Source organism: Tinamus guttatus, unplaced genomic scaffold (assembly GCF_059628265.1).
Source record: "Tinamus guttatus ecotype Peru unplaced genomic scaffold, ASM5962826v1 Tinamus_guttatus_pri_ptg000028l, whole genome shotgun sequence".
NCBI lineage: Eukaryota > Metazoa > Chordata > Aves > Tinamiformes > Tinamidae > Tinamus > Tinamus guttatus.
Genome location: NW_028288562.1, coordinates 1,823,945 through 1,849,855, shown reverse-complemented (window position 1 = coordinate 1,849,855; position 25,911 = coordinate 1,823,945). Strand labels below are relative to the sequence as shown.

The 25,911-nt window shown below is 46.8% G+C and overlaps 1 protein-coding gene across 2 annotated transcripts in view; it reads left to right on the top strand.

The window, feature by feature from the left end:
* UNC5C (unc-5 netrin receptor C) overlaps window positions 1-25,911 on the top strand; it is a 160,738-nt gene that overhangs the window by 130,063 nt on the left and 4,764 nt on the right. Inside the window, exons 5-12 of one of the 2 annotated variants that reach the window (XM_088529401.1) lie at window positions 575-755; window positions 2,089-2,256; window positions 3,594-3,758; window positions 13,740-13,796; window positions 15,005-15,196; window positions 16,416-16,760; window positions 19,039-19,126; window positions 24,859-25,027. In XM_088529401.1, the coding sequence (XP_088385527.1) occupies window positions 575-755; window positions 2,089-2,256; window positions 3,594-3,758; window positions 13,740-13,796; window positions 15,005-15,196; window positions 16,416-16,760; window positions 19,039-19,126; window positions 24,859-25,027 (1,365 nt within the window). The remainder of the gene's footprint in view (window positions 1-574; window positions 756-2,088; window positions 2,257-3,593; window positions 3,759-13,739; window positions 13,797-15,004; window positions 15,197-16,415; window positions 16,761-19,038; window positions 19,127-24,858; window positions 25,028-25,911) is intronic. The other variant, XM_088529405.1, reaches the window with a different exon arrangement.

Here is a 25,911-nt window from a genome sequence, read left to right as displayed (position 1 = left end):
TGCTGGCTTATAATAGGGTGTTTCTTTGGGAAGGCAATAAAGAGAACATTGTCTGGATTAAAAATCACATACAAAAATATTTTTTTGTGTAACCAAGGAAATTGCACTTTATTAAAATAAAGTATAGCTTACCTAGAGAAAAAGGAAAAGCAGGCATTTATGTAGTCTTTGTGATTCCCTATTTCCTTGGCAACTGTCTTTATTTTGTTTAATCCTGATTCCAGTGAAACGATAACAGGCATATACGTGTGAATGTGTGCATATGTTAAAATATTTTTGTGTTTGTAGTTTGTTTCTTACCTACTGCGGTAGCAGGGCCTCACAGTGCTCGACCCAGTACAGGTACATACAAGGTTACCACGTTATTTACTGCCTAATTGGACAAGACACGCAAAAGAGTGAGGAAGAAACCTTGGGGAGCCAATGGTAAAGGGAGATTGTGTTTGTAGGTCCAGTCTTAAGGCTTTAAGGCGGCTCAGACATACAGTGTTTTTGGGACACGCCACACAATCCCACGCGTTTTGCCCAGTGAGGATTCCTCATTGCCTTCCCTCTGGCCCTTTGAACCCTGCAGGTGGAGTGGCTCAAGAATGAGGAGGTGATCGATCCAGTGGAGGACCGCAACTTCTACATCACTATCGATCACAACCTGATCATCAAGCAAGCCCGTCTCTCCGATACGGCCAACTACACCTGTGTGGCCAAAAACATCGTGGCCAAAAGGAAGAGCACGACGGCGACCGTGATCGTCTATGGTAAGTGCCCGCCTCGTCCTGCGGCTCCATCCCCAACCCGGCCTCTGCCCCTGCAAGGGCCCTGCTGCCCGGGTGCGTCTCAGGCAGGGAGCGAGACCTGCTCTGACAGCGTGCCAGCTGTCTGTGCTGGTGTTCCTGGCAATCAGCTTAATTATAGGATAGAGAAGTAGGGAGAAAAAATCCCTATGATTATCCCTAATATTCATTTCATATGCAGGGCGGCAGTTGGATTTAATTGTAAGCAGTTGCTTCCCTGAAGTTACAATGAGGGCCTTTTAGCTCAGCTTTTATAGAAAACTGCCTGAATTGAGTTGATTAGCAGCGTCTGCGATGCTGAGGGATGGACCTTGCATGAGCACTGTGTTTTGTAACTGTGATGAATACAGCATTATAAAGATGCAGGCATTTTGCAACTCTTCTTCATACATATACAATATTATTTTCTAGTGTGCAGTCAGGAGACATATGGAGGGGAGCAGCCATTTTTATGTTTTTTTTTTTCTACCAGAGCTGCTTAAGGCTTGTGTCATAACACAAACATTTGGGGATTGAAATATCTTAGCAGTTAATATGTTATCCATACCCTGATGCCTATTACATTGGGCAGCGTAGCTCCCTCTCCATCAGCCCATCTACCCCAGAAGCTGAGATAGTGGAAAAAAGAGAGTCAGCAATAAATACCTTCCCCTGGTCCAGAAATAAAAATCCATATTCATTCTGAGCAGCTTAAATCCCGGTCATAGTAATTCTGGGACCTGCATATGCACCAGCTCTCTCCGTGGAGGGTAAGTACTTGCCCTGATGTCCTCAAATTGCCTTCTGTAAAGAAGTGAAAAGAAAATCTTCAGCTCCTGATGTCCATGTCCAAAGCACTGCTGTGTCTCAGCATGCACAGAATAGGGGTTGTTCCGAAAACGAGCTGGGCTAGGGGTTATCCTGCTTTGGGAAACGATGCAGCTTTCAGAGCACAGGCCATCAGGCTCGCGTGGCCCTAGGTGCACCCTGAGCGCTCGCGGCTTCGTCGTACCCGCTCAGCTTGGGGTTTAGTGCTGGATCAGAGAGGGGCAAGTCACCCGCCAGCCATAATGGTTGTCAAATGGTGCTTTTTGTTGAGCGTCAGCATTCCTTGGGCTTGAGTGCTGACTTTGAGTCACAGCACATTCTGTGCATTGGCAGCATGAATTTGTGTTTATTAGTGGTCCTGGAAGTGCATCCTCAGGCATCACTTGTGACTGCTGGTGGAGCCAGTAGGACATGGGGCTTGAGGCACCTTTGCGCTGATCAAAACGACTCGGTATATTAAGTTGCCTGCCTCTTGTCCCTTGTTTTCCAGTGAACGGAGGCTGGTCGACGTGGACGGAGTGGTCAGTGTGTAACAGCCGCTGCGGGAGAGGCTTTCAGAAGCGCACGAGGACCTGCACCAACCCTGCCCCGCTCAACGGCGGCGCCTTCTGCGAAGGCCAAAGCGTGCAGAAAATAGCGTGCACCACGCTATGCCCAGGTTCTGTATATAGCCCTAGTGCCGCAATTACACACCGCTCTGGACACCAGACACTTCAGGAAGCAGATGCTATTTACCAAAGCCTGCTTCTCTTTACTAAAAACAAACAAACAAAAAAGCATTTCACTGATTTAACATGTAATTATATTACATAAGTAGATAAAATAGTGAGCAGACATTATACTAAGCAGTAAGGGATTCAGTCCCACTCCTGTACAAAGCTTGCATCGTTGACTCAGTCCTAGTAATTCAGGGGATTTAGGAAACCGGCAGAGCTTCAAATTGTAGGAGCTAAAGCTCTTTATAGGTTGAAAGGTCTGAAGGACTGGAGTTTGAGTACAGAAAGTGATTGTGATCTAAATATATTTGCAATGTCCATTCAGACCAACTGTCACAGTGGATGTTAAATTGGAAGTCTAGGTTTACCTGGTGTCAAATGCACAGACATTTATGCTAGGCAGAGTCCTATATCTGCATCTTTCGGAGGATTTCATATACTCGCTTATAACTGCAACATCATTCAGGACACACAGGGTAGTTGGTGGCTTTTCTGTGGCAAAATTCTGCCTCTGTTGTATTGTCCAGGGCTTTCCTATGCCAGTAGTCCCACTGAAATCAATGGCAATACTTATTGCATAAGGTCGTCTTCAGCCTGTGAAATGTAAAAAGCTAAATTTTCAGTTCCAACCATTGTTTCATGTGAGAGACTCGTAGCTCAGTCTTTTTCCTTGGAACAGTTGCCTAATTTGTTCTTTGTCTACTAAGTAATAATTTGTTCCTGATCCTAAATCCTAATTTGTTCTTTGGCTATTAGCGCTTTTGGAAATCATTTATGGGATTTTGAAAAGTGCTAAGCATAGTTCTCATTCTGCTCATGCGAAATAGATCACTGCCTTTAGATATTTCTTTTAGTATAACATATTTAACATTAATTACCTCCCCATTAGAGAAGACTTTCTTGTCAAGTTTAATTTTAGTCTCTGCATTAAAAAATCACAGACTCCCAAGCCGTTTGTCTCCTCATACGCTTTAACCATGGATAAACTGCTGGCAGTTTTCTAAAAAGGGAGGGGAAAGAGCAGAGATGGGGCTGGGGCAAAGAAGGAGAGCGGGTGAGTGTGTGTTGCTAGTCCAGGAATATCCCTGAGGAAGGTGTGCAGTGACTCGTTCCTTAGGGCTAGTTGGCACGGCCTAGGATCCTTCTGACTTGCACGGGAAGGGCTGCGCGCTGCAGGCTGGCGTGTGCAGAGGAGTGCCCCGCGCTGGCTCGCTGCCTCTTGCGAACACACACGCGCCTACCCGGCTCCCTAAAAAGTTGCCTCCTTCCCTTGTCTCAGTGGATGGGAAATGGACGTCCTGGAGCAAGTGGTCCACGTGCGGCACGGAGTGCACCCACTGGCGCCGGCGGGAGTGCACGGCCCCGGCGCCCAAGAACGGCGGCAAGGACTGCGAGGGGCTCGTGCTGCAGTCCAAGAACTGCACGGACGGGCTCTGCATGCAAAGTAAGTGTGCGCGCGGTCACGCTGCCCCGTGGGGAGGAGATGCCTTAGGAAAGGCGTCCCGGAGCTCCAGGTGGGAGCATCTCCAGGCGAGAGCACCTCCTGGTAGCTGCAGGTGCACATCCAGAGGAGAACTTCCTCCTGCTAGGCGAGGGAGGGTGTTTTCAGCGCTGTGGCTCAGCAGTGACAGCAGCCACCCACTCGTCAGGCTGTAAACCTGTTGTTTGTGCTGGGGAGGCGCAGAGGCCTGGGGAGGAGATGTCAAGGCAGACAGCAGAGACAGGCGCACACGTAGCACAGTGAGTGCTGAGCCACACAACAGAGGAGCCTGTTCAGCCATTCCAGTCTCTGCGGTATAAATTAGAGCCTTCACAGGAAAGGTGCTCACGGTGCCTTGTTGACCCTCACTTTGCACTTGGGTGTCATAAACTCTTCTATTCTGAGCTAATTTGTCCTTGGCCCCTGAGTAGGTGCTTAAGCAGGAAAAGAAAGAGAAGCTCTTTCTGGTGTCCTTTCCCACCTGCGCATCTGCACAAATGCCAAGGGCCCATGCATGGCTAGGGATACCTGGAATAAATAAAAAAGACCTCTGTAGGGGAAAGTGTTTGTGCCTTCCTCAAGGTCCTGCACACGAGCGTGGCACGCGCCAGCTGATGCTTCTCTCTAAAACCCGTCCAGCATCCAAACTTGGCAGCTCATGCAAGTGGCTTGCAAAAAGACTTTCAGTGTGTTAAAGCTATTGGTCAGTGTCAGCAGCACAAAAAGCTGTAATTCTTCAGTTTTTTATTTTTAGGAGGAGGTGAGAAGGCAAGACTCAGAAATTCTTATTTTCTCTTTTCCAAAGATAGGGAAAAAAACAGCAATGTCCTATAACATCTTGGTGATTTTTAGAGTGGAAAAGCTAACATGCCTGTAGCTCCAGTGGTGTGAATAAACCATTAAGATAAATTAGGAAAAAAAGGTATGTCCCCCGTGCAGAAGAGCTCTTTCCTATCAGATTGTATTTGGACAGGTGTATGTCATTTTTGTGTATGTGCATAGGGAGAGCCATTTAAGCCGAAATCTAGTGGAAAAATAGATATAATGGTACTGCAGAATAAAAGCCCTGTAGGGATCTCATTTATCTGTTGATGGTATATTGCATTTTATTTGTGAAAGTGGATGCTGAGTATAAAGCAGAGGTCTTCAGCAGGACAGAGAGCGAGGCAGTTGTGAATCCTGTGCTGCTTCATATGCGTGTATATAAAAATGGTAGTGAAGGATGCATAGTTGCACGTTGACCTGTGCAGCACCAGGGCTGCGATGCTCCTTCAGGGCCGGGATTTGAGGGCGCTGCTGTGATAGTGTCTCTACACCCGCGGGGTTTCATAGAGCTGTCAGACGTAGAGCCCTGCCCCATCGCTGCGGGGAGGACAGATCTGCCACCCGTGCTTGGCGGCAGTGCCGGACACGCACATTTCTGTGCCGGACACGCACATCGATGGCCCCTCTCCCTGCTGAGCTCCCCAGGGACGCGGCGCGCAGCGAGTCCTGTGGTGGCCCGTGGGTGAGGTTGCTCGTGGCGCGGGGCGCGCGGCGCATCCTGCGCAGCCTCAGCCCGTGGTGCACGCCTGCAGGTTCGCTCTGGCCGCGGATGCAGTCGGGTCAATGCCCCAGGAGGCAGCTGCTCCTGCTAGCGACCTGCTAGTCACTAGGTGTTGCTTTGGCCAAAACTTGCTTGTAACTCTCTGCCTCTGTATAACTGTGGATATCCTGGAAAGTAATCTTGGATTGAATGAGTCTCATTTACAAGCCCTTTCTCTTCCAGTCTCTTACTCATGAACATGGCATCAGCTGGGTAAATCAATAAGCTCTTTCATCAGACTGCCCCTGCTCCAGCAAAGAGCAGCAGTCTGCACCACTATCGATTTCTGTGGGGATAAAAACTGTGGTGCTTTCTCCATCCCTTGTAATTACAGTATTTTACACCCAAAGCTGTAGTTTTTGCTTACCGCTAGCTGTGGTATTTCTAGTGCAACTCTGCTGTCACATTTATTCAGACTAATGATCTTCTAGTACACACACACACTCCCTTATTCAGTAGTTAGTATTTTTCCCTTAACATGAAAGGAGGAACAGTCATTAAACTAGAGAGCCTGCAGAGAGACAGAAGGCTGAATTGGAAAAGAAAAGCAGCTGTAGTGAAAATTTAGGGCAGTCATTACTATTTTAAGTTTCCAAATACATGGCATTGCCTAGCAGGCCCCATTACAACCACTTGGTAATTGGTGTAATAGCATTAATACAATCGCGGGAACAAAACGCGCTGCAGGTACAAGCAGAACTGGCGAGTTCCCACCCACTCTAGCTGCATTATTGCTTCCCTCGCTGCATTATTTCCCACTCGAAGGAGGAGAGCTGTGCTAAGTGCTTCAGTGTGACGAGCGACACGCTTGGAGCCGGCCCCGCATCCCACAGGGACTGCTCGGAGCAGGAACCCTGCAATTAGCCCTCTGCTCGCCCTCCCTAATGCCTTCTGTGGGTGCTCAGCGCAGAGCCTCCCAAAAGCTCGGAAATCGTGTCTCTGAAAGGCAGTATTAGACGCGTAACATTTCCTCCTATAATGATAGCAACCTAAGCATGAGCAAAAAGCCACAATTTGTCATGCTCCTGCACTACTTGGTGCCCTTTTCCGGACTGGTGCTTGTTTATACACAGAATCTGGAGCAGAAAGCAAGGTTAACCTGGTACTAATATCTCTTTCTTCCTGCAGCATATATATTCTGCACATGCCCTGCTTGTTTAATGCAATGTGCCAGGGTCTTCTGATGGAATAAGCATTTGTTTCCCTTTTTGGCTTGTTTTGAAAGCAGGCATTGAGTGAAGAATTATAGAGCAGCGTAGTTTGTTGAGGACCTCTGGTCCTGCCGAGCAGATTAGTGTGTGAAGAGCCGGGCAGTGTTTCAGAGGCTCCAGGAGGTACGCCAAGCCCCCTCGAGAGAGAGTGCAGCAGAAGCCAGTGTGTGCACAGCAAGGGAATGCAACCTTTCATTAGGAGCACGTGGATCAAGAGAGAGCTCCTGAGGTGCTCAGCCTCTCGGCGTAGTGATGCATCCCCCGGGCTGGTTCGCCGAGCCCTCGCAGCGGAGGGTCCTGCTCACCTGAAGAGTTCACCCCATCTGCTCCTTAGGAGGTTGCCTCTAATGTTGTTGTTTGGATATGGACAGGGAAAGATGTGCGGTTCTATTTTTAACCCACTGCTGTGTAACGTTGTGGCAGCCAGGGGAATTTTTGTATGCACATCTCAGAGTTCTAAGTCTTAGTTATTTATATTATAGCAGCATGAGAAAACCCCAGCTGGGAAGTGTCCGCGGTCTGATGGGCACTCTGGAAATGCCAAGCGAGAGTCTGTGCCCACAAGAGCTCCTGCTCTAAATAGATTAAAGCTTTGAGAGCAAACAGCAGTGCCCAGCCTCAAGCCGAAGCCAGGGCACGCGAATCCGTGTCGCTCACCCCAGTCACTTCAGAAAGGGCCTCCTCCCCATTCGTTTTAATGAGATGTCAGTCTTCTAAAATCTGTAGGCTCTTTGGAAACAAACACAGCTATTTCAAAAACTTTACAGCCATGCAGGGAGGGGGGAAAAAATCATCTGTCTATAACTTTCATCCTTCCTAGTTCCCCCGTGTTTTTCTGTTGCTCTTCTCATATTCACTCTGCACATTAAAAAAAAAAAAAAGTTTCACAGAGAGATGAAAGAAAAATGCAAACTTATGATAAGATCTAACTGATACACTGGGAAAAGCAGCAGTACAATGGCAAAAATCCGTGCTTAGATGGGCTTTCCCATGGGGCACTGGCAGAGAGAGGTTGCAGGAGCAGCCCAGGGCATGTCAGCAAGCCAGGGGCAGCATCAGGAGCAAACATCAAATACTCTTCTGAGCCTGTGCCTGTATGGAGGAAGAGCAAGAGCGTTAGCACGATACTTAAATGAAGCTCCCGGTAAGGCTGGAAGTTCGGGTATGTGGGGGAATGAGCAGCCAGCTGAAAAACAGCTCTGAAGTCACCAAGATTTTTGAGGCCATAAAGCCAGACAATACAGGTTTTCTTGCCTGGGTGTTTATAGCCCTGCCAAACATTTTGGTACATGTTGTTGAACACCATTTGGAAACCTCATGCTTCCCGTGAGCGCCTTTTCCAGCGGGCCGAGCAGCTTCGATGCCCTCCTGTCGTTCTCATTTTGGCTGTTCCTCCCTTCCCCAGCTGCCTGCCCTGCAGCCCCTCTTCCATGCTGACACGTGTCCCTGTTTCAGCCTTCCCCACGGCCTCCTTTGCTTCTGGCCAGCCACAAGGCAAAGCAAGCCCCAGGAAGTCATTGCAAACTGGACTTTGCAAACAGAAAATTGCCATGCTAGATGTGTTTGTTTTGTTGTCAGACACCCATAACAAACCGAATGTTAAGGTGCTGTGCTTCCAAGATATTACAGAGCGGCATAAGATTGAGCCAAAAGGTCAAAATCCTTAACTGTAAAAGCTTGCATAATGTCACAATTGCCTGTTCTAATCCACATCAAATTTTAGTAACAAGCTATCCTCCTCTTCCATCTCTTCCGCTGCCTATATAGATGATATGCATGTTTAAACTAAAGCAAGACCTTTTCAACAATGTTAGTAAAATGTCAGGAATCTAATTTAAAATGAAAACATAGTTGCAATCGTAATAATAGAATATCATAAACTCCTGTTCAGGGACAGCATGGGAGAGACTCCGCGTTTAACCTAGCTGCTCAGTGAAGAGCTCAGATGATACCTGTGTAAATAATCACTCTCAAAGCCTCAAGCTCCCTGTTTATTAGCCCACCCTGAACAAGCCAATAATTAGTCCTCAGAAGGAAAATAAATTACTGTGCATTATCTCTGGGCTGCCTGATACCATATCTGACCTTGAGCATCATTAGTGCAAGCACGAAGGTCTTTCTTTAGAACAGCAAGTGTAGGAAGGGGCCAGGCACGTTCACTCTGAGGCTTTCTGGCAGCTCCAGGGACTTCGCTTTTTCTTCCTTTTTAACCACAACAAATCACACTGTATTGAATATTGCTTCTTGTTTATGTGCTGCAGTTTCTGGGAAGTAGCAGGGAAGAGAAGCAACAGCAGTTACAATCCCCAAATTATTGTTAACATTTATTCCACGGTAGATCTGCGCTAGCAACATGTTACATGATGAAGGCAAAGCACTCAACGCTTAGAATTAGGTTGCACTTGCACCCTTAACTCTGTCCCCTTGCAGAAAAGTAAGTGACAGAAGTTTGCTATAGTCCATGCACTGTAAACACGACAATGTGCTTTCTTCCCTCAAAAATGTCTCTTTATATTGGAATTCTGAATTTTGCATTGCTGGATGCCTGTTCTGAGGAGTGGAGTTTCACAGAATTGGAAGTTGGGCTGGCTTTGAATTGCAGATGACTACAGGAAAGTAGGGGACTACAGGAAAAGGGGAAGAAGCTAGAGGCTCAAATTTGGCAATGCCAATATATTCCTTCATAGCATTTGACAACCACCGAACTCAAAAATCAGCAAAAGAAAATCCAAAAAAATATTGATGGATAACTTCCTGAGCAGACTGATTGTAGAAAATTGTAGTCAAAGATTTTTAAGCAAATTCTGAGCCTCTGGCAAGAGGAAAATATTGAATTGGGGCTGAAAAGAAGACCTTGTTATGTAAATTTAAACCAGAAATAGTTTGGTGCTTGCTGTTTACAACCAGTCTGGAAAAAAAATTCTGGAAGTACTCAAATACTGGAGCTCATTTGACAGCAGTAAGTGCGATGGAGAAAGGAAGGATCGTTTCCATGAACGCTGATGCTGCAGTGGATGTGTCACTGGTGTCTGTGGCTGCTTGAACTCATCCACAAACGGCCGGCTCCTGATTTTAGACGTCTGCTTGTGAGAGTTCATCTCTGTTCATCATCAAACAGCAGCGACGAGTTCAGAACCAAACGGGGGGAAAGTGCTCTTGTAATGTATTAGGATCAACCTGTTGGGTTCCTGGCAACAGGGTGTTATTGAGACACATCGTGGGGCCAGGTTCGCAAAAGGGCCATGTCATTACGTGGCCTGAGCTCCTTTTGAAGCCACTGCAGAGAGGATAAAGCACCGGGTAGCTGTAGATGAGAGGCAAAGAGTGCCCCATTCAAATAGGGTGCATTAAAGCAGTGAGGAGTGCGGAGTGTTTTGTGCAATCTTTGCCTTTCTAAATGAAAGCGCCTGTCTGAAACACTTGCTAACCTTGATACAGCCTCAAAATACATGTCGTTAGCTGTGACCTCTGCAGATAATGGCATAAAGCAATTTCTTTGCAGGGTATTTGTAAGTATTTTTGTAAATGTAACCGAAATTGAATGGGCGCAGTAATTAAGTGCCGAAAAGATCACCTTCAACTACTCTACCATCCCACACAGTTACCTGCAGGGAAAAGAGAGAAAGCAGTTACACAGGCAACACAGGGAAATACGAAAGGAAAATGTGGAAGTTTTTTCTCCTTTTTTAAGTAAATATTTTACTTTCTGCAAGCAACAAAATCTTTTTATAAGCTGATTAATTCGCACTAAAATGCTATGCAGTAACACAAATTCAACATGCTCCAAAAGCTAGAGAGGTAGCTATTAAGGGAAAAAGGGGTTACAGAGTTTTGTATGAATGAAGCCCTGCCAGAGACCTTGTGTTTTATCCCACAGGGAGAAAAGTTGTCTCTTACATGAGCCAATTCCCAGGCTGGGCCAGGGTGCTCATGTGCCTTTCCAGATAAAATCAAACACAGGATTGCAGGATGTTTCTCCTCTTAAATGGTCGTGGTATGGAGATCCCAGGCTGAGCACTGGGGTGGCAGGCACAGATGTGCCGTGAGTGCGTTGAGAGGCAGAAGACATTGGAAAAGTTGCTTTGGTGACTCCGTTTCAGAGAGGCTCGAGGGAGTCAGTGCCACAGTCTCTGCACGATTTTCTTCCACAGATGCCAGGTTTTCCATTGCCACACACCGAATTCCTGCCCTGAAGCTCAGAGCAAGCTGTGTGCAGGGTGTGTGCTCAGGCTGCACTTCCAGGGGCTGGGGGCCTCCGCCCTCCCGGACTGCTCCCACTCAGTTAGATGAGCTTCAAAGGCAACACAGATAAATGGACACAATTCCCCAGTGCAAAATCGACTGATGCTGAAATTGGGTTAGACTAAATTGATAAAAAGCCTGCTGAAGTCTTTTCTGTGTACCAAAGTTGCATTCTTTTAATTTTTGCACTACAATATTGCATTCAGCCCTTCTCCATTTTTCTTCCCAAGATGCTACATCAGTCTAGAGCTGTTTAACTGGCTCTAGAAATTTCTTTACAGGAAGGGAATAGGCAATGCCTACTTAATGCTCTTTTATAAGGATGTATCTGCTGTCGTACAAAGGATTTGTGCAACTATCGTTACTTTAGCCTAAAAAGGCACCTTTAATATTTGGTGGAAGCACTTTCACAGGGACAGAAAATGTATTTACAAGATTATGGTAGAATATAAAGTAGAATACATGGAGAAACATGGACTTAATTAAAGGCTTTTTAACGAATGCATTTGCTGTGTAAGGACAGTGGTGCCATTTCTGGGCACAGCTCAAGCCTCTGCCTGACTCTCCAGGTATGTCTTAGATCAAAGTTTTTGTAAGGAGAGGGAAATAATACCTGCTTCTGCTAGGCCTCTGAGATCCCGTGCATGTGCAAAGCATGATTGTTTCTATTTTACTGGTCCAGCAGCAAGTTACACCAGAAAACATCAAAAGCCCCTTTGAAAATGTATGTTCCCAATAACGTTTCTCAAAACAAGTTGCTGCTCCTTGAGTGACTCAGCAGCCTTCGTGGAGTCCAAGCCAACAGCACCTTTCTGCACTCACCCTCGTTAAAAGTGACGATGATCCTGGCAGGAGTCCCTCAGGTACTTGCCGAGCAGCGCTGTTGGTACAGGAAAGGGAAAAAAAAGGAAACAAGAAAAAGGTCTCGTTTCACCACGGTTACTTTGAAGAAAGAAGGGGAGTCATTTTTCATTATTTCAGGTACTGATCGCAGCAGGTTGCCCTCATTATCTGAAGAAATCTCCTTGCTTGAAGGCGCAGCCAGCGGGACCCGCATGAAAGCCACTTCCTCGAGCAGTGCTCTTGGGCGGGAGCGCTTCCCGCTTCCCGCTGCCGCCGGCCGCTCCGCTGCGGCACAGCCCCTTCATCACAAGCAAGTTTCCAAAAGTGCTCCTGTTCCGCCAAGCCGCTCTCCAGGCCACCACAGCCCCGCTTTTGCAGCACCCTCGCTTCACAAAGTGGCTAAGATTTACCTCAGGTGCCATCGAACCTCCAGCCCAGGTGCCTCGTGGCCATCCACAGCCAGCTCGGCCAGCCTTGACTCGTGGCCAACAGCAAAGAATCGGCATGACTGTGAGCCACGTTCCTGCACGCCTCTCAAGCAGGCGTGGCCACCACTTTCCACCTTGGCCATGCCTTCCTTGTGTGTATGTGTGCAGAACGTGTGTTTTTCAAGCTAAAAACGTGTCCTTGTGGGCACCCGTGCGAGCTGGTTTGCACTGGAACAGCGCGCTGGATTTTAGCACTGAGTTCGGTGCGTGGTGCACCCGGGAGACTAAAACCACACAGGCTTTGCTAAGCCTGTTGCTTTGCAAGGCTAATGGGAGCAAGGGGCAGTATTCCCGCCTTTTCCCCGTGTTTAAGGAGACGTGCCTTTGAATATTGCATAAAGGATTTCTGGTGAGGAAAATTGTGTCATTCGTATGTGGCTGCAAAGACGCTCTTTGTAGCGATCAAGAAGAGGAGCGATGTAAAATTGTAAGATGCAGATAAGCATTTGTGACAAGCAGGGCCTGTGAAGAGATTGCAAAGAAGTTCATTTCTTTCAGCCTGTTTGAAGATGAGACTTGTTTACTTTGCAGAGAAGACTTGAATTTGGCTTTTCATTTTCCCTGCAACAGAGAACACAATTTCAATAGCAGCCAAAATAATCCAGGCAGCGTCGCTGTTTGTGCTCCTGGCGTGGTGGCTGCTGGCATGAGGCACCATCCTGGCTGCAGAACTTGCCAGCCGAGAGAAGAAGAAAGAAAAGGGCAAGAGGTTTTGTGGTGCTGCAGGGGCAAGCAGCAGCTCCCCAGGTGGAGCAGGGCCGTGGGGAGCAGGCCCTGCTGGAGGAGCCACACAGGGAAAAGCTGCAAAAAAACAGCCTCCGATATTCATCCGTTCCGAAATACAACTGTAAGTCATGCCACGGCTTGGTCGATGTTAGGGGCTTGCAAAGATTTAAAATAAATAGCATTATGACCCCCAGGGGTCTTATTGATTTTTTTAATAATTTCAAGAGAAGCTACTCAGTTTCCAGTTTGCTGACAAATTCCTCACTCCCCGAGGAACTCCTATCGAGCGCGTGTTCAAACCGGATAAAATAATCCCAAGGAAGTCTAAAAAGAGGGCTTTCTGCATGGCCTCTGCTCAGCAAATGGGTATTTAACCTCTGACCGGTGACGACAGGTCTCCTTTAGCTCTATTAGATCAACAGCAAGCGGCCGTAATTAAATAAAAAAACTGTTTAGAGCCCTGCCGAACATGTCCTGGGAATTAAAGCATATGGCGGGGTATGGAGAAAAGGCTTTCCGTATGCTAATGACCCTTGATGTCTGAAATAAATTAGATCCATTACAGTTTATGCTCAATAAAAGAAAGACTTTAAGCACTCCAAAGTTAGTGACTCGAGACCGATTTTGGCTCAGAAATTCAATCTGCCTACTTATTAATTCTTAGTAAGGCTCTGGAGGAGACAGGGGATGCAAAATCATATTTCTGTGCTGTATCAGAATTTTAAAGTGCCATCAGTTTCTTTTCCTTCTTTTTTTTTTAATTAAACCATTTTTCATGCTTCCCTTTTTTGTTCTCATCATTAATTTGATTTTCTTCCCATTTTTTTTGTTTGATTTCTTTCTTTTTAAGGTTTCATTTATCCTATTTCAACTGAACAGAGAACCCAGAATGAATATGGATTTTCTTGTAAGTTTAATATTTGATTTTATGTTCCTGGATGCTAATTTGGGTGCTGTTCCTTGGGTCAAGCTTTACTGTTGCCCAGCTATGTGAGATTAGGCAAAGAGGGACGTATTCAGCAGAGTAAGTCACAGGCTGCTTGCCTGACAGCAGCATTTTCACTGTCAGCAGGCTGACACAGAATGATAACAGCTCTTACGTGCGAGCGAAACGGGAGGAGATGCTGCCTGAATAATAAAGTAAAATAAAGTAAAAATTATTTCACGTGTTTTAAATGAATGAAATTCGGGTACTAAAAAGATCTGATTTGTTTTTGCAGTTCTTCTTCTTATTATTTTTATCTTTCTCTAAAACTGGGGTTCTTCACTGTTCAGAAACCCATCAAATTTATATCCTGCCTTCAGACCTTTTGGGAAAAAAAAAAAAAAGACTAGTGGATAATGATGTTAAGAGATTACCCTGGAATTAGTGCTGAAGATGTGTTAAGAGCACATAGTAGAAATATCCTAGCCATTTCCTCACCAGAGAGCTGTAATAAATCCACGTTCCTTTTGGTAAATTACCACATTACTTCTTGTGCTTGCTCCAGCTTGCATCCAGACACATATGTGTTAATGCCAGTGGGGACAATTCAGTGTTTGATTCTCTGCTTTACTGAGGGAGAGAGGTTGTTTTCTATTTCTTTTTTGTATTCAGAATGTATGGAAAGGAAAAATGGCTTGGCATATTACAGTTCAAAAAATCCACCTCAAAAGATGAGTTCAAATATTCCAGGCATTTCATAGGAAATGAATTTTGCAGATTTTTATTACTAAATAAGGATCATGAAGTTTAAAAGTCAGCAACACAGGTTTTGTTATCAGACGAACTACCAACTATGAGGTGCCCACATGACATGAAAATTCACTCCATCAGGCTAATGTCCTGCATAAGACTAATTATGTAAGTACACATTATGCTTAGTAGGCAGCTGCCCGGGTCCTGGATAGATGGGCAAGTAGATAGGTAAAGAATTAGAGCACAGGTTGCGGAGAGAAATTGAGTATCATTCTCCACCAAAAGGGCACAGACCTGTTATATAGCCTTGGAAATGGGTTTTAAATTAGCCTATAAAAAGGCAGTAAATATCTGCAGGAAAGGAGAATAATAAGGATGTATTTCGTTGAAAGTGCCGGGTTACATTTCCTCACGGCTCCCGTGCTCTGTCGCTGCAGCCGCTCCAGACTCGGACGACGTGGCTCTCTACGTGGGCATCGTGATCGCCGTGATCGTGTGCCTGGCCATCTCCGTGGTCGTGGCACTCTTCGTCTACCGCAAGAACCACCGCGACTTCGAGTCCGACATCATCGACTCGTCGGCGCTCAACGGCGGCTTCCAGCCCGTCAGCATCAAGGCCGCCAGGCAAGGTCAGTCACTGTCCTGCTCCGTGGTGACCCGTTCAGGGGCAGGCAAGGATCTGGTCTCTGGGGCTGCAGCATGGTCCTCACCGGGTGCTCGTTGGCACTTGGAGAAAGGGAGGAATTTCATATCCATTTGCTTCGGATGCTCAAGGGCTGGAAACGCACGCCGGCCTCTCTCGAGAGCGGAAAAAGGAGGAGTTCAGCCTCTGAAGAGAGAATGGGAAGGAGAGACCAAAGCACAGAAACATTTCCCAGAAACACAGGTCCTGTTCAAATTTAAATAAAAGGCAAAGCTAGGCTGGAAACGAGAGAGGCAGGGTTCATCACAGGATGCTATTGCAATAGTTTTATAACACATTCCCCCTTTATTGTGCTAATAGCCTTTTTAATGTGCCCTGTCTCCCCAGGCATAAATATAGTGTAGGAAATACTGTACTTTCCATAGACAATGTAACAGAAGTTGCAGTAGAACATAATTTAATGATGAGCATTTTTATCACCAGTGCACAGTGTGGTTGTTTTCACACCTCACCGATCAGAAAACAGACACTGGAAAGCTGCGGCTGGCTCTTTCAGTACCCACGTTTAGACTGAGAGTTACTTTATTTTTTCCCTCCTGCACATGCGTGTGAAAAATAAATTAAAATAAGAGCCGGGGTGACAGAAGAGTTTTCAACATGGGTGACTAGCAGAAGCTTTGTTGTCTTTGTCGATCGTACTTGTAAAACTCTAGGTGATAACCCCAGACTAGCTGGGACTCGTGGACAGGATGACTTCACAGATTTGTTGTATCTTTTATTTCAGGAATTCTGTCTTTAGGCCAATTAAATAAATCAGGTAATGATTCTCACTTAGCATTTAGAGAGTGAGCACTAGTTAGTAAAACTAGGAGTACTGAGTATGGAAAACATTTTGCCCTGAGGCCAAGCATGTCATACTTGAAATCTGAGCACAGCCAGGAAAATAATCCCAGGGAAAAATCCCTAGAGCAATGTCCTTCAATTTTGTATAACAATTAGATTCCACAGAGCCTGGGCTGTGCAATGCCCTGGGAGACAGCTGGGGAGCTACACAGAAACGAGATGGAGATCAGGACTGTGCTTTCGTAACCTTTGGTATGAATATAAAATGAATGCAAAAAAAAATCTTTACCCAGGAGGAAATCATCGGAATAGCAAAGAAAACCCACAAGTAATAAGGTTATTCTTTTTCATTTCCAATGCAGACCTCCTGGCAGTGCCACCAGACCTCACTTCTGCTGCAGCCATGTACAGGGGTCCTGTCTACGCCTTGCATGATGTCTCTGATAAAATCCCCATGACCAACTCTCCGATCCTAGATCCACTGCCTAACCTGAAGATCAAGGTCTATAACACGTCTGGCGCAGTGACCCCCCAGGACGAGCTCTCTGACTTCTCCTCCAAGCTGTCCCCGCAGATTACCCAGTCGCTGCTGGAGAACGAGACCCTCAACATGAAGAACCAGAGCCTTGCTCGACAGACCGACCCATCTTGCACTGCCTTCGGGACCTTCAACTCCTTAGGGGGCCACTTAATAATTCCTGATTCAGGTAAGGGCAGCTTGGCTTAAAAGCACAATTGTCTCGTGGGCTTATGTGGAGTTAGCTTTGTTTTCTTTCATGCAGGAAAAACAAAAAACAAAAAAACAGGGTCTCACCTTGGCCTCTGCTTTTCTTTACTCAGACCAAAGACCCCACCATTCAGGTCTGCTCAGCTATTACACATGTCCTTTTCCCAAAGTCCCAGCAGTCTTTTGAACAGAATATCACAGGCCTCATAGCCACCTTCACGGATGTGTTAGGCTTCAGAACTTGCCTGTGTGAATTGAGATTCAGAATCCTTGACCTTTTCGTTTCATGAACCTCTAGAAAAGGGTTTTCAAGCCAGAAAATCTCCATCTTGTCATCATACATAAAAGGACAAATTAATTAAAAAACAAATCGGTTGTTCCACTTCCAATTCATCGCAGACGGTGTGGTATTGAAGTAGGACACCAGAATACTAATTCTCAGAAGGCTATTTTCCTGGCTGCATTACATTCCGCAGGCAAACATGGCTCAGGCCAAAATATGGAGAGACTCAGGGTAGCGCTTACGTCTCCTAGCTGAAGGAATCAGATAGAAAACGCCTGACCTGATGAATATTCAGGCGGCCTCCCAGCACATGGTGGTGAGGGATCCCCTCAGCCTTGTTTCTTTGGTTGTCTCGGTCCATGTGAGATCACAGCTCAGAAATACGTGACACTGAAGCTCAAGGTCTCACAGCTTTTCTGCCTCCCTCCTTCATAGCTGGAGGTCAGTGCTTGACACAATACTGTGTTCTGCCTGAAGAGATGCCTTCTGCCCTTATTTCCATGCTCCTTTACCAGGTCTTTTTGTGTTTGTTGACCTTAAGGAAAAAACAAAAGGTCCAGGTGGCCAGTTTAGTTCTGCTGAACTTCTTCGAGTTCTTTCAGCTCTCTGTTTTACAAGAAGAAACCAGAAGTGGTCCGTAAGCATTAACCCTCCTCTCTGAGGTACTGGGAAAGAGTAGGGAAAAAAATATATATTTAATTTAAGAGCCTAAGTGAAAGCTGAGCTGCTTAAAGAAATCTGGTACTGATTACTGAGCAATGTTGAAAATTCATTCTGTACAATCCTGGATCTCATATTAATTAGCATCTGAAGATAGGTATTAATGTTCAGGTTTCCTACACCATGGTGATGCATATTGTCAGCAAAATCTATTAGTCCCATGTAATTCACATATATTAATATCAATTTGTAGAGAAAAGTGCTTATTTATTGCAGTAATCCCTTTCAAATGATCGAAAGAGGCTTTGCAAGGTATATAAATCTGTCTGCAACTTGCGTGGTTGTCTCCATGCTGCTTCTAGTCATGCACACATAGATGTTCTCCCAGTAATATGGTCAAAGCCCTTCATTTACACCAGAGCAGCCCAATTACAGTGGAGAGCATGCATGGGTGAAGGTACACGGAAGGAGAAGGGGCAGTCATATGGCAAGGTGTGTTTTTCCAGAGCTTCTGTTGCATGTATGTTTCCCATAGCTTCATTTTCAGCTGTCATATGCAGGAATTAAAATCCCTGCCACGGATTTCCAGTTAATTCACATCTGCAATGACAGCTGGCCAAGGCTCACCAGGAAGTGTGAGATACTGGAGTTCCTGGACCGTGTTTATCATGGTAAAAGAGGACTTTTCTGGGGAGCTGCTTGCTTGATTTCCGAATTTGCAGTAATGTTTGTACAGTGCTTTGTAATCAAATGTGCAACTAAGTGTCACCACAAAGGGCCCAGGGCCCGTTTGCCTGAACTTTTTTGAGATTGGATGGCCAAATTTTCAGTCACTCTGCAAGACTGGGCATCTTCAAAATGCCAGGAAGGCCACTTCTGTCTCCCCAAGAGCCTAAATAAAAACTGAGTGCATTAGGGGACAGGTTGCCAATCACAGAGCCCATCATTCAGGAAGCAGCCAGTTCTTGTTATTTCCTAAGACAATATTCCACTGGATTTTTTTCCCTGATTTTTAAGGAAAACCCTTTTTGCCCCTTTTAAAGAAAACAAGCCCTCTTCTCCTCTGCAGCACTCCAGCACAGACACACCAGGGGAATAAGAACAGAGTGTCTGGCAGTGCGGGCAGTCAGGCTTGCAGCAAAGAGTCTTTCTCGTGGGTTGCTGCAGTCTTTTAAAGCCTTCCTGAGGGGCCGGGGAAAAAACTGGCACCCTAGGCTTCAGCTTCTGGTTCCCCTGTCAATCTTTGTCACAGGCCTGGTTGCCTTTTTTCTCTCCATTTTGTGTTTTTTTTGTGTGTGTCTTTTCTGTTCTGCAGGAGTAAGCTTGCTGATCCCGGCAGGGGCCGTTCCCCAAGGGCGAGTCTATGAAATGTATGTGACAGTTCACAGGAAGGAGAACATGAGGTAAAAGACTGCATTTATTTGCTCGGGCTTTAGCTCTGCGGAAGAAGGCATGGGGAAAAAACATATTAAGTAAAAAGCTGTTATAATATGCTTAGGCAAAATCGACTACACCGAGGCTGTTTGCTTGACTCTGAGGTAAATGCAAGCAAAGCCAGGGATAAACTTGGCCACGCAACCAAAAACATTCCTCTTGCGCACCTGTATCTGCAGGAATGGCCAAGTCATGTTCCAGCTCTCCATGTCTGTCAATTGATCAGGCAGCCTTGGTATTAAAGAGAGTTTTCAAAAGGCTATAGTAACACCTGCAACAGTTTCAGAACACCTAATGAGGAGGAAAGGGATATCCTGGTCTTCAGAATGGCCTCATGTGCATGGGGGCTGATGGCAAATGTGAACCTCGGCAGTGGTTACACGGTGCTGCACCTCTCTTCCCTCCTCATAGCTAGATATGTGTTTTGGCTCAGTCCTTCAGTGGCTTTTATGATGCGCTGAGCCACAGCTGTTTATACACTGCACGATGCTGAGCACTGTTCTTGAGCTTGGTAGCCTTTCACCCATGCTAAAATAATCTGCTTAGAGGAAAAATAAGTAACCCTCCCACCCTTCTGCATGCATTATTCATGGCCTCCTCTTTGACAACAGCTAATTGCAGCTACAGAAAAAGTGTCTTCGTTCATATCTGATGTTGATTGTATTCCTATTACTTTTGGCTGTGTTTTAAAGACACTTACAAATGGCACTGGAAAAGGACCGTTTCCTACAGAGGAAAAATTCAACCAGAATCGCAGAGCCTCCGCAGTTATTCAGCTGCCTTCCAAATCTCCCTTTTTCAAGCACCACATTCCTCCATTTTTTAAAAATTTGTTTTCTGGGAGGAGCTGTATGTGCCTTTGTTTTCCTTCCACACAAATATGGAGGGAAGCCTGCATCTCTTTCTCAGTGTGTAGACAGCAGCTATGGCTTAATATAACTGCCGTCATATGGGTACTATAAATTAGTACATGGTGTGAATATATATTTTTATTTTAATCTGCTCCTACACTCTTCCAGCCCTCCAGCAGAGAATGGTGGCCCGCAGTAAGGACTAGCTGTAGATGTTTTGCTTTTGTGGCAAAGTAGGAATTGGTGTGTGTTCCCTAAGCCCTGCAAGAGCCTGAGTTTGCCTTCATGGGCACTGCGTAAATATATATGCATTGAAAAGTCTTTTAGGGCATTGACAACTGATGTAGGTTGGAAGCGCACAGCTACAAAACTCAGAAATAGAAAGCAGAGCCAAACTGTGTTTCTTTATATGCAGGCACCTCTGAGACAAGGGTTTGGTCCTCGCAGTGTTGGCGTAAGCAGAGCCACCTTAGAGCTTTGCTGTTCCTGGGAGCAGAGCCACAGCAGCCAACAACTAAACTCACACTTGGTTTTGTAGAAATATACAAGGCCTTCTGAAGAAGCCAGCCGAAACAGGAAATCTGTCATCCTGCTGAGCCCTGCAAATTCCCCTTTTCTTTTTCTTCGTTTGCTTGCCTAAATCCCAGTTCGTGTCTGAAACCTGCAGTAGCAGAAATTTGAGAGACTTCACGACGCGGGATGCCCCTCTTTGTGTTATCTTGCAGATTGGTTAGGACAGCTTTCTAAGGCCCTCTATTTACCTCGTTTTATATCCACCAAAGTGCCTGAGAGCAGGGGGGAAAGCAGCTTGGAAAGCAGTTTCCCTCTGCAGTGAGTTGGGGTTCGGAAGGCCCGCGGTGAGGGCTGCTTGGAGGCAGGTGTTCTCTGTAGATGTGTGAGCCTGCCCGGGCCATGGAGGGTTTCCCTTCTCCTAAGCAAACAGTCCAGCAGCTTGGACTTTTCTGCTCCTGCGCTGCAAGCTCTCCATCGGTCGTCCTGTGCTGCCCGGGCTCGGGCTCTTGCTGGCCAACATAAATTGCAACTTTTGGATTAGCTACCTTAAAAGAGTGCAGAGCCAGGGGAGCCTTGTCAGGGTTCAAATCGGTGGCTTCGTAGCACATGGTCAGTGCAGACTTTGTGTTGAAACTGTTAAAGCATTCAAGCTGATCAGTGATGTTGACCCAAGGAGCAATATTGCCTTTTTTTGCACCAGTAAACTCTGAGCTTAGTAATGTGAAACAGAAGAAATGGAGGTCTTCCACCTCTGGTTTCTCCGCCTTCCTTTTCTATCCCAATAGCATAAACAAAATTACTTTGCAACTGGGAGAGAATTTCATGAAGTGCCACTCATTTTAATGGAAAAATTCAAGATAGAGAAAGACCAGAGCCCTTGCGGAAGGGCAGGGAATGTTTTCAGCTTTTCTTCCCTCTGAAGACAGACGAGCCAGGAGGTCAGTCAAGGATATCAAGGCTCAACTCAAGAAGGAGCACGTATTAAGAATGAAGCCTCGGCAATGGAGGGAGAAGCAGAATGCCTTTCCACCGCCCGTGAGCTAACCCGAGTGGAAGGGTTGCCATCTGTTGCTATGAGTTATTCATCCCTCCCTCCCTGCTCCATCCCACGTTTCATCTTTTCCCGAGAGCTGCCCTGGCTGCCTGCAACACCCATGGCCAGGGCCGTTCCCCAGGGAGCAGCGCGGGCCCTCGGGGAGCTGCCATGTCGCTCGCTGGGCTCCCTCTGCTGCCTGAGAGCTCCCCTGATGGAAGCGGCCTGGTTTGTTACGGGAGGCGGCTTCGAGTGAGTAACTCGATTAAAAACACAAATGAGGCTGTGGAGGGACTAGGTATAGTGCATCACGGCCTTTTGGTTTGCTGGCTTTGAAATGAAAACCGACTGCTCGTAATGGGTAGGGCAGGCTGGGACAACAGCTAAAAACACCTGAAGGCCCTTCAGATTTTGTATGTGGCTTTCGACAGCCATGGCAAACATGGAAACAGAATTTCACTCTCAGTCAGAGCTTCGCAAAGCGAGAATATCTGTTGTGACTGCAGCGAAGAGACTTCAGAGCCGCAGACGCACAAGTTAATGCCCCCTGTCATCCAACAGCTGTCCCAGGACTGCCGAGAGCCCAAAGCGAAGCACACGGGGGTGCTCTTTTTTGGAGGGGGGGGGTGGCAACAACGGCCTAAAAGGAGTAGGGTTCGACCAACACTTTTAAAGACGTCGGCTCATGGATTTCTCTGCTTTGGAGGAGATGATTCCCTTCCTCTGCATGGCCTGGGGTGGTGGTGTCGCTGCTGCCGCATCCCCTGCACTGGGAGGAGCTGGAGGAGCGCCCGGCACGAAGGAGCACTCGCCAACCTGTCTGCAGGGGAACGCGTTTGTGTGCTGAAGCCATCCATTAGCGCTGGGCTGATCCCCCCAAGCAGCAAGATTAACATCTCCTGTACAATATATCTTGCCTGCTGCATCTGTTTCTCCTCTCATTAACTGTAGCACTGCACAATCCTTTTGTTTTAAGATGGGAATTAGAAACAATTAAGCATAAGAAAAGATCTGTCAAGAAGGTTTTGCCTTTTTTTTTCCCCGTCACTCGTGCTAGGGTAGTTCTCTGCAGCATGTGCCATCCCCCTGCTCAGGCTGAATCCTCCAGCTTTATTCCCGAGATCCCGAGGCATCCCGCAGCCATCCCGAAGAACTGCAGCCACGTCGGAGCAGCTCAGGACAGGGAGGATGGCCTCGGCGGCCTCTGACATGCCTCTTCTCATAGGACCCCCCCAAATTATTTTTCCCTCTTGCCCTGGCGAGTTTTGCACAGTCTCTCTTGCTGGCTCTGCCGGCTCCGTGCGCTGCCTCTTCGTTCAGATTTGCACTGATCTCATATGAAACACTGCAGCACAGAATGACGTCCTCCATCGGAGTCCTAAAATTTAACAGCTAACAAAATTTTGTCACAGAGCAGTGACTAAATTTAATTCTGCTCTGAGACAATTTCAGGCCCTACGATTTACCAGCTCTCCATTATTTTAATGACCTTTTGGCTTTTTTTAACCGCATGCATCAGTGCTCAGGTTCTTATCGATTTAAACTCATTTTTCATCCACAAGGCACTGTATGAAAATTTCCACAGCCATCACGATGCCTTCCATATTATATTCTTTTTGTCCGCTGGTTTTGTAATTCTTGTCCGCTTCCTTTGTTTCCATCCTTCAGTCATGGCTCTAGCCGTCGTGATTCCAGATGATTAAGCCCGTGGCTGCCGTAGCTGTAAGCCTTTGCTAGGTAGCTACTTCAACAATATTGTGATTTTCAACAATCTTTCTCCTGAGGGGTCCTGTGTTTTTTCTAAATGAGGCTGTAGGACAGTATTGAAATGTCTGTTAATGTACAAGCTACTTGGAATACATCACTTTGTGAGCAGCATTTAAGAAAAACATTAAGGATCCCGGAAAAGAAACAGTATTTTATTGAAAATCTGCCCAGTGGTTTATTTACTTCTGTCTTAAACAAGGATGATCCATGATCTTAGCATAATCCAGAGACTCCTACAGCAGGTGCCAGGAGCCTAACTGGGCACTCCATCTGATAATACTTTTCTTGTTTGCGCGCTGCTATTTGTTGGGCCAGAACAACTAACCTCTAATCCATGGTAGCTGTCCAGATTGCTGCATTTTCCTTTTTTTCTGAAAGGCAGCTACCGCAGCTGTTTGTTTCCCATCCACGGCTTTTCAGAAACAATTGTGAAGTCATTTGGTAGTCTCATCAGCTAATTTCCTTCAGGATCCACAGATGCATATCATCTGGATTTACTGATGTACATGGACTGCATTTTTTCCATGCCAGCCTGTTTTCCTTTCTAATTCTGTCATAAGAAAAAAAAATATCAACAAGGGACAATATTAAGAAGTGCCTCCATCCTGCTTTCCAAAGGGATTTCTTAAAAGTGTGACTTTCATTTGCCGTAGGGAGAATAGGTGGATTATTCAGGGAGAGGTAAGGTGGGCAAAATGCCTGAAGGCATATCTTTATAATAGACCTTTTAGGTGTAACTGTCTATGCTCTTGCCTTGACTAATACCAATCCGCAGACACACATTTATACCTACAAGTTGGCCCAAACCCGTAGCTGAAGTGCAAGATGCAAAGTCCTGTGGGCTGCTGCAGGGTTTAAGCTGGTAGATCACAGCTGAGCACATTCAGTCTCCCGTTTGCTGGTTTCTGGATCATGGATTTGTCCTCTGTGCAGTCTGGGGAGTTGGCTGATGAGCTGCCTTCAGCTGCGTTTGTCGTACGCCACATGTCACTCGTGTGCCCTGTCCTAAACTCCTCCGTAGTTGGGCCAGGATAGTTTGCACACATGCACAAAACCATTTGCAAGCTACAGCATATAGATATATTACGTGTATATTTATATGGTTTTCCATGTCATCTGCTCCTAGCTGACTGGCACTGCTCAGTGTCTGTACTTTTAACTGAACAGCTCCTCGTTGCCTCAGAGGTCTCCAGCTCTGCATGTGCGCGTTACCCTCGTGCCTCCCCCCGCCCACACTTGCTCCCAACAGGCATATTCGCCATCGCGATTCCCGTGGATTTGAGTGCCTTTTAAGCCCAAGGAGCAGCGCTGGATGCTCCTTTAGTGAATAACCCCAGCACATGGTGCCTGTGAGCACAGCTGCTCCGTGCATCGGGCTGTGGGGCACGACCAGGTGCCACGAGCACAGGAGCCACCGCATACGGGTCGGGCATGGCCTGTGTTCCCTGGCGCCTCCACCTGCCTTTTCCTTGCTCCCGGGAGCGGGATGGGGTGTCCGTGTGCGTTCCGCGTGCTGACGCTGCCGTGTGTCGCGCAGGCCGCCCGTGGAGGACAGCCAGACGCTGCTGACGCCCGTGGTGAGCTGCGGGCCGCCCGGGGCGCTGCTCACGCGGCCCGTCGTGCTCACCGTGCACCACTGCGCCGAGCCCAACACGGACGACTGGCAGATCCAGCTGAAGCACCAGGCGGCCCAGGGGCCCTGGGAGGTGAGTCGCGTGCGGCGCCTCCTCGCAGTGCTGCATCCTCAGCCTGGCCTTGTGCACAAGGTGAGCACGTCCCCCCCAGGCTTTCTAAACGGCGCAGTGCCCAGCAGCAACTGCTGGTTGCATCTCGGGGCTGTATTTTCTTGTTATTGCCCCTCTCAGCCCTATCTGTGCTACATCCTGCCTGCGGAGCGAGGAATACTGCTGGCTCCCAGAGCACTTGTGCCGACTGCAAAGCAAAGCCACAGTCAGCCGAGGCCAAAGAAGAGCAGCATGAGCAGGGAGGGGGTTCTCCTCACTTCGCTCCTTGCCAGCATTTCTTGGGACAGCTCTGCTCTGTGTCACGAAACATAATCTTTCCTGTGGGATTTTGGTGCTGGAGATTTTGGACTTGACAGGACACTGTGCTGAAATCGTACAGAGAGAAGGAAAAGAGAAGGCAAAATAAAAAAACTGAAACAAGTTCCAGTTCAATTCTAAGAAAAAAGAAAAAGAGAAGCTTTTTCGCAGAGTAGCTTGGACTCCCCTAGCTTCTAATCAGTTTTCAGGAAAGTGATAGTAATGCTGCAAGTGCTCCTCAGCTTCAGCATCAAGACTCTTTGGCCACGCTTAATGCTGGACACCAAATGAGTAGTTCTGCAAGCCTCCTTTTCAGTCAGCTATTGGCAATATTGTGCCTTATTTGCTTAACTGGCCATGGCTTAAAGGCAGCTGCAGATCTGAAACTGAGGGTGGGAAGAGGTTTCTCCAACCACTTTTCCTCAAGAAACCATCCCTTCCCTATGCCCATGCAGGAGGAAAGCAGGAATTGGGGATTTTGACTCTTGAGTAGGCTGAGGTGCAGAGAGCAAGGGCTTTTGAGCAAGGCCAGGGTGAAAGGGCTCTTG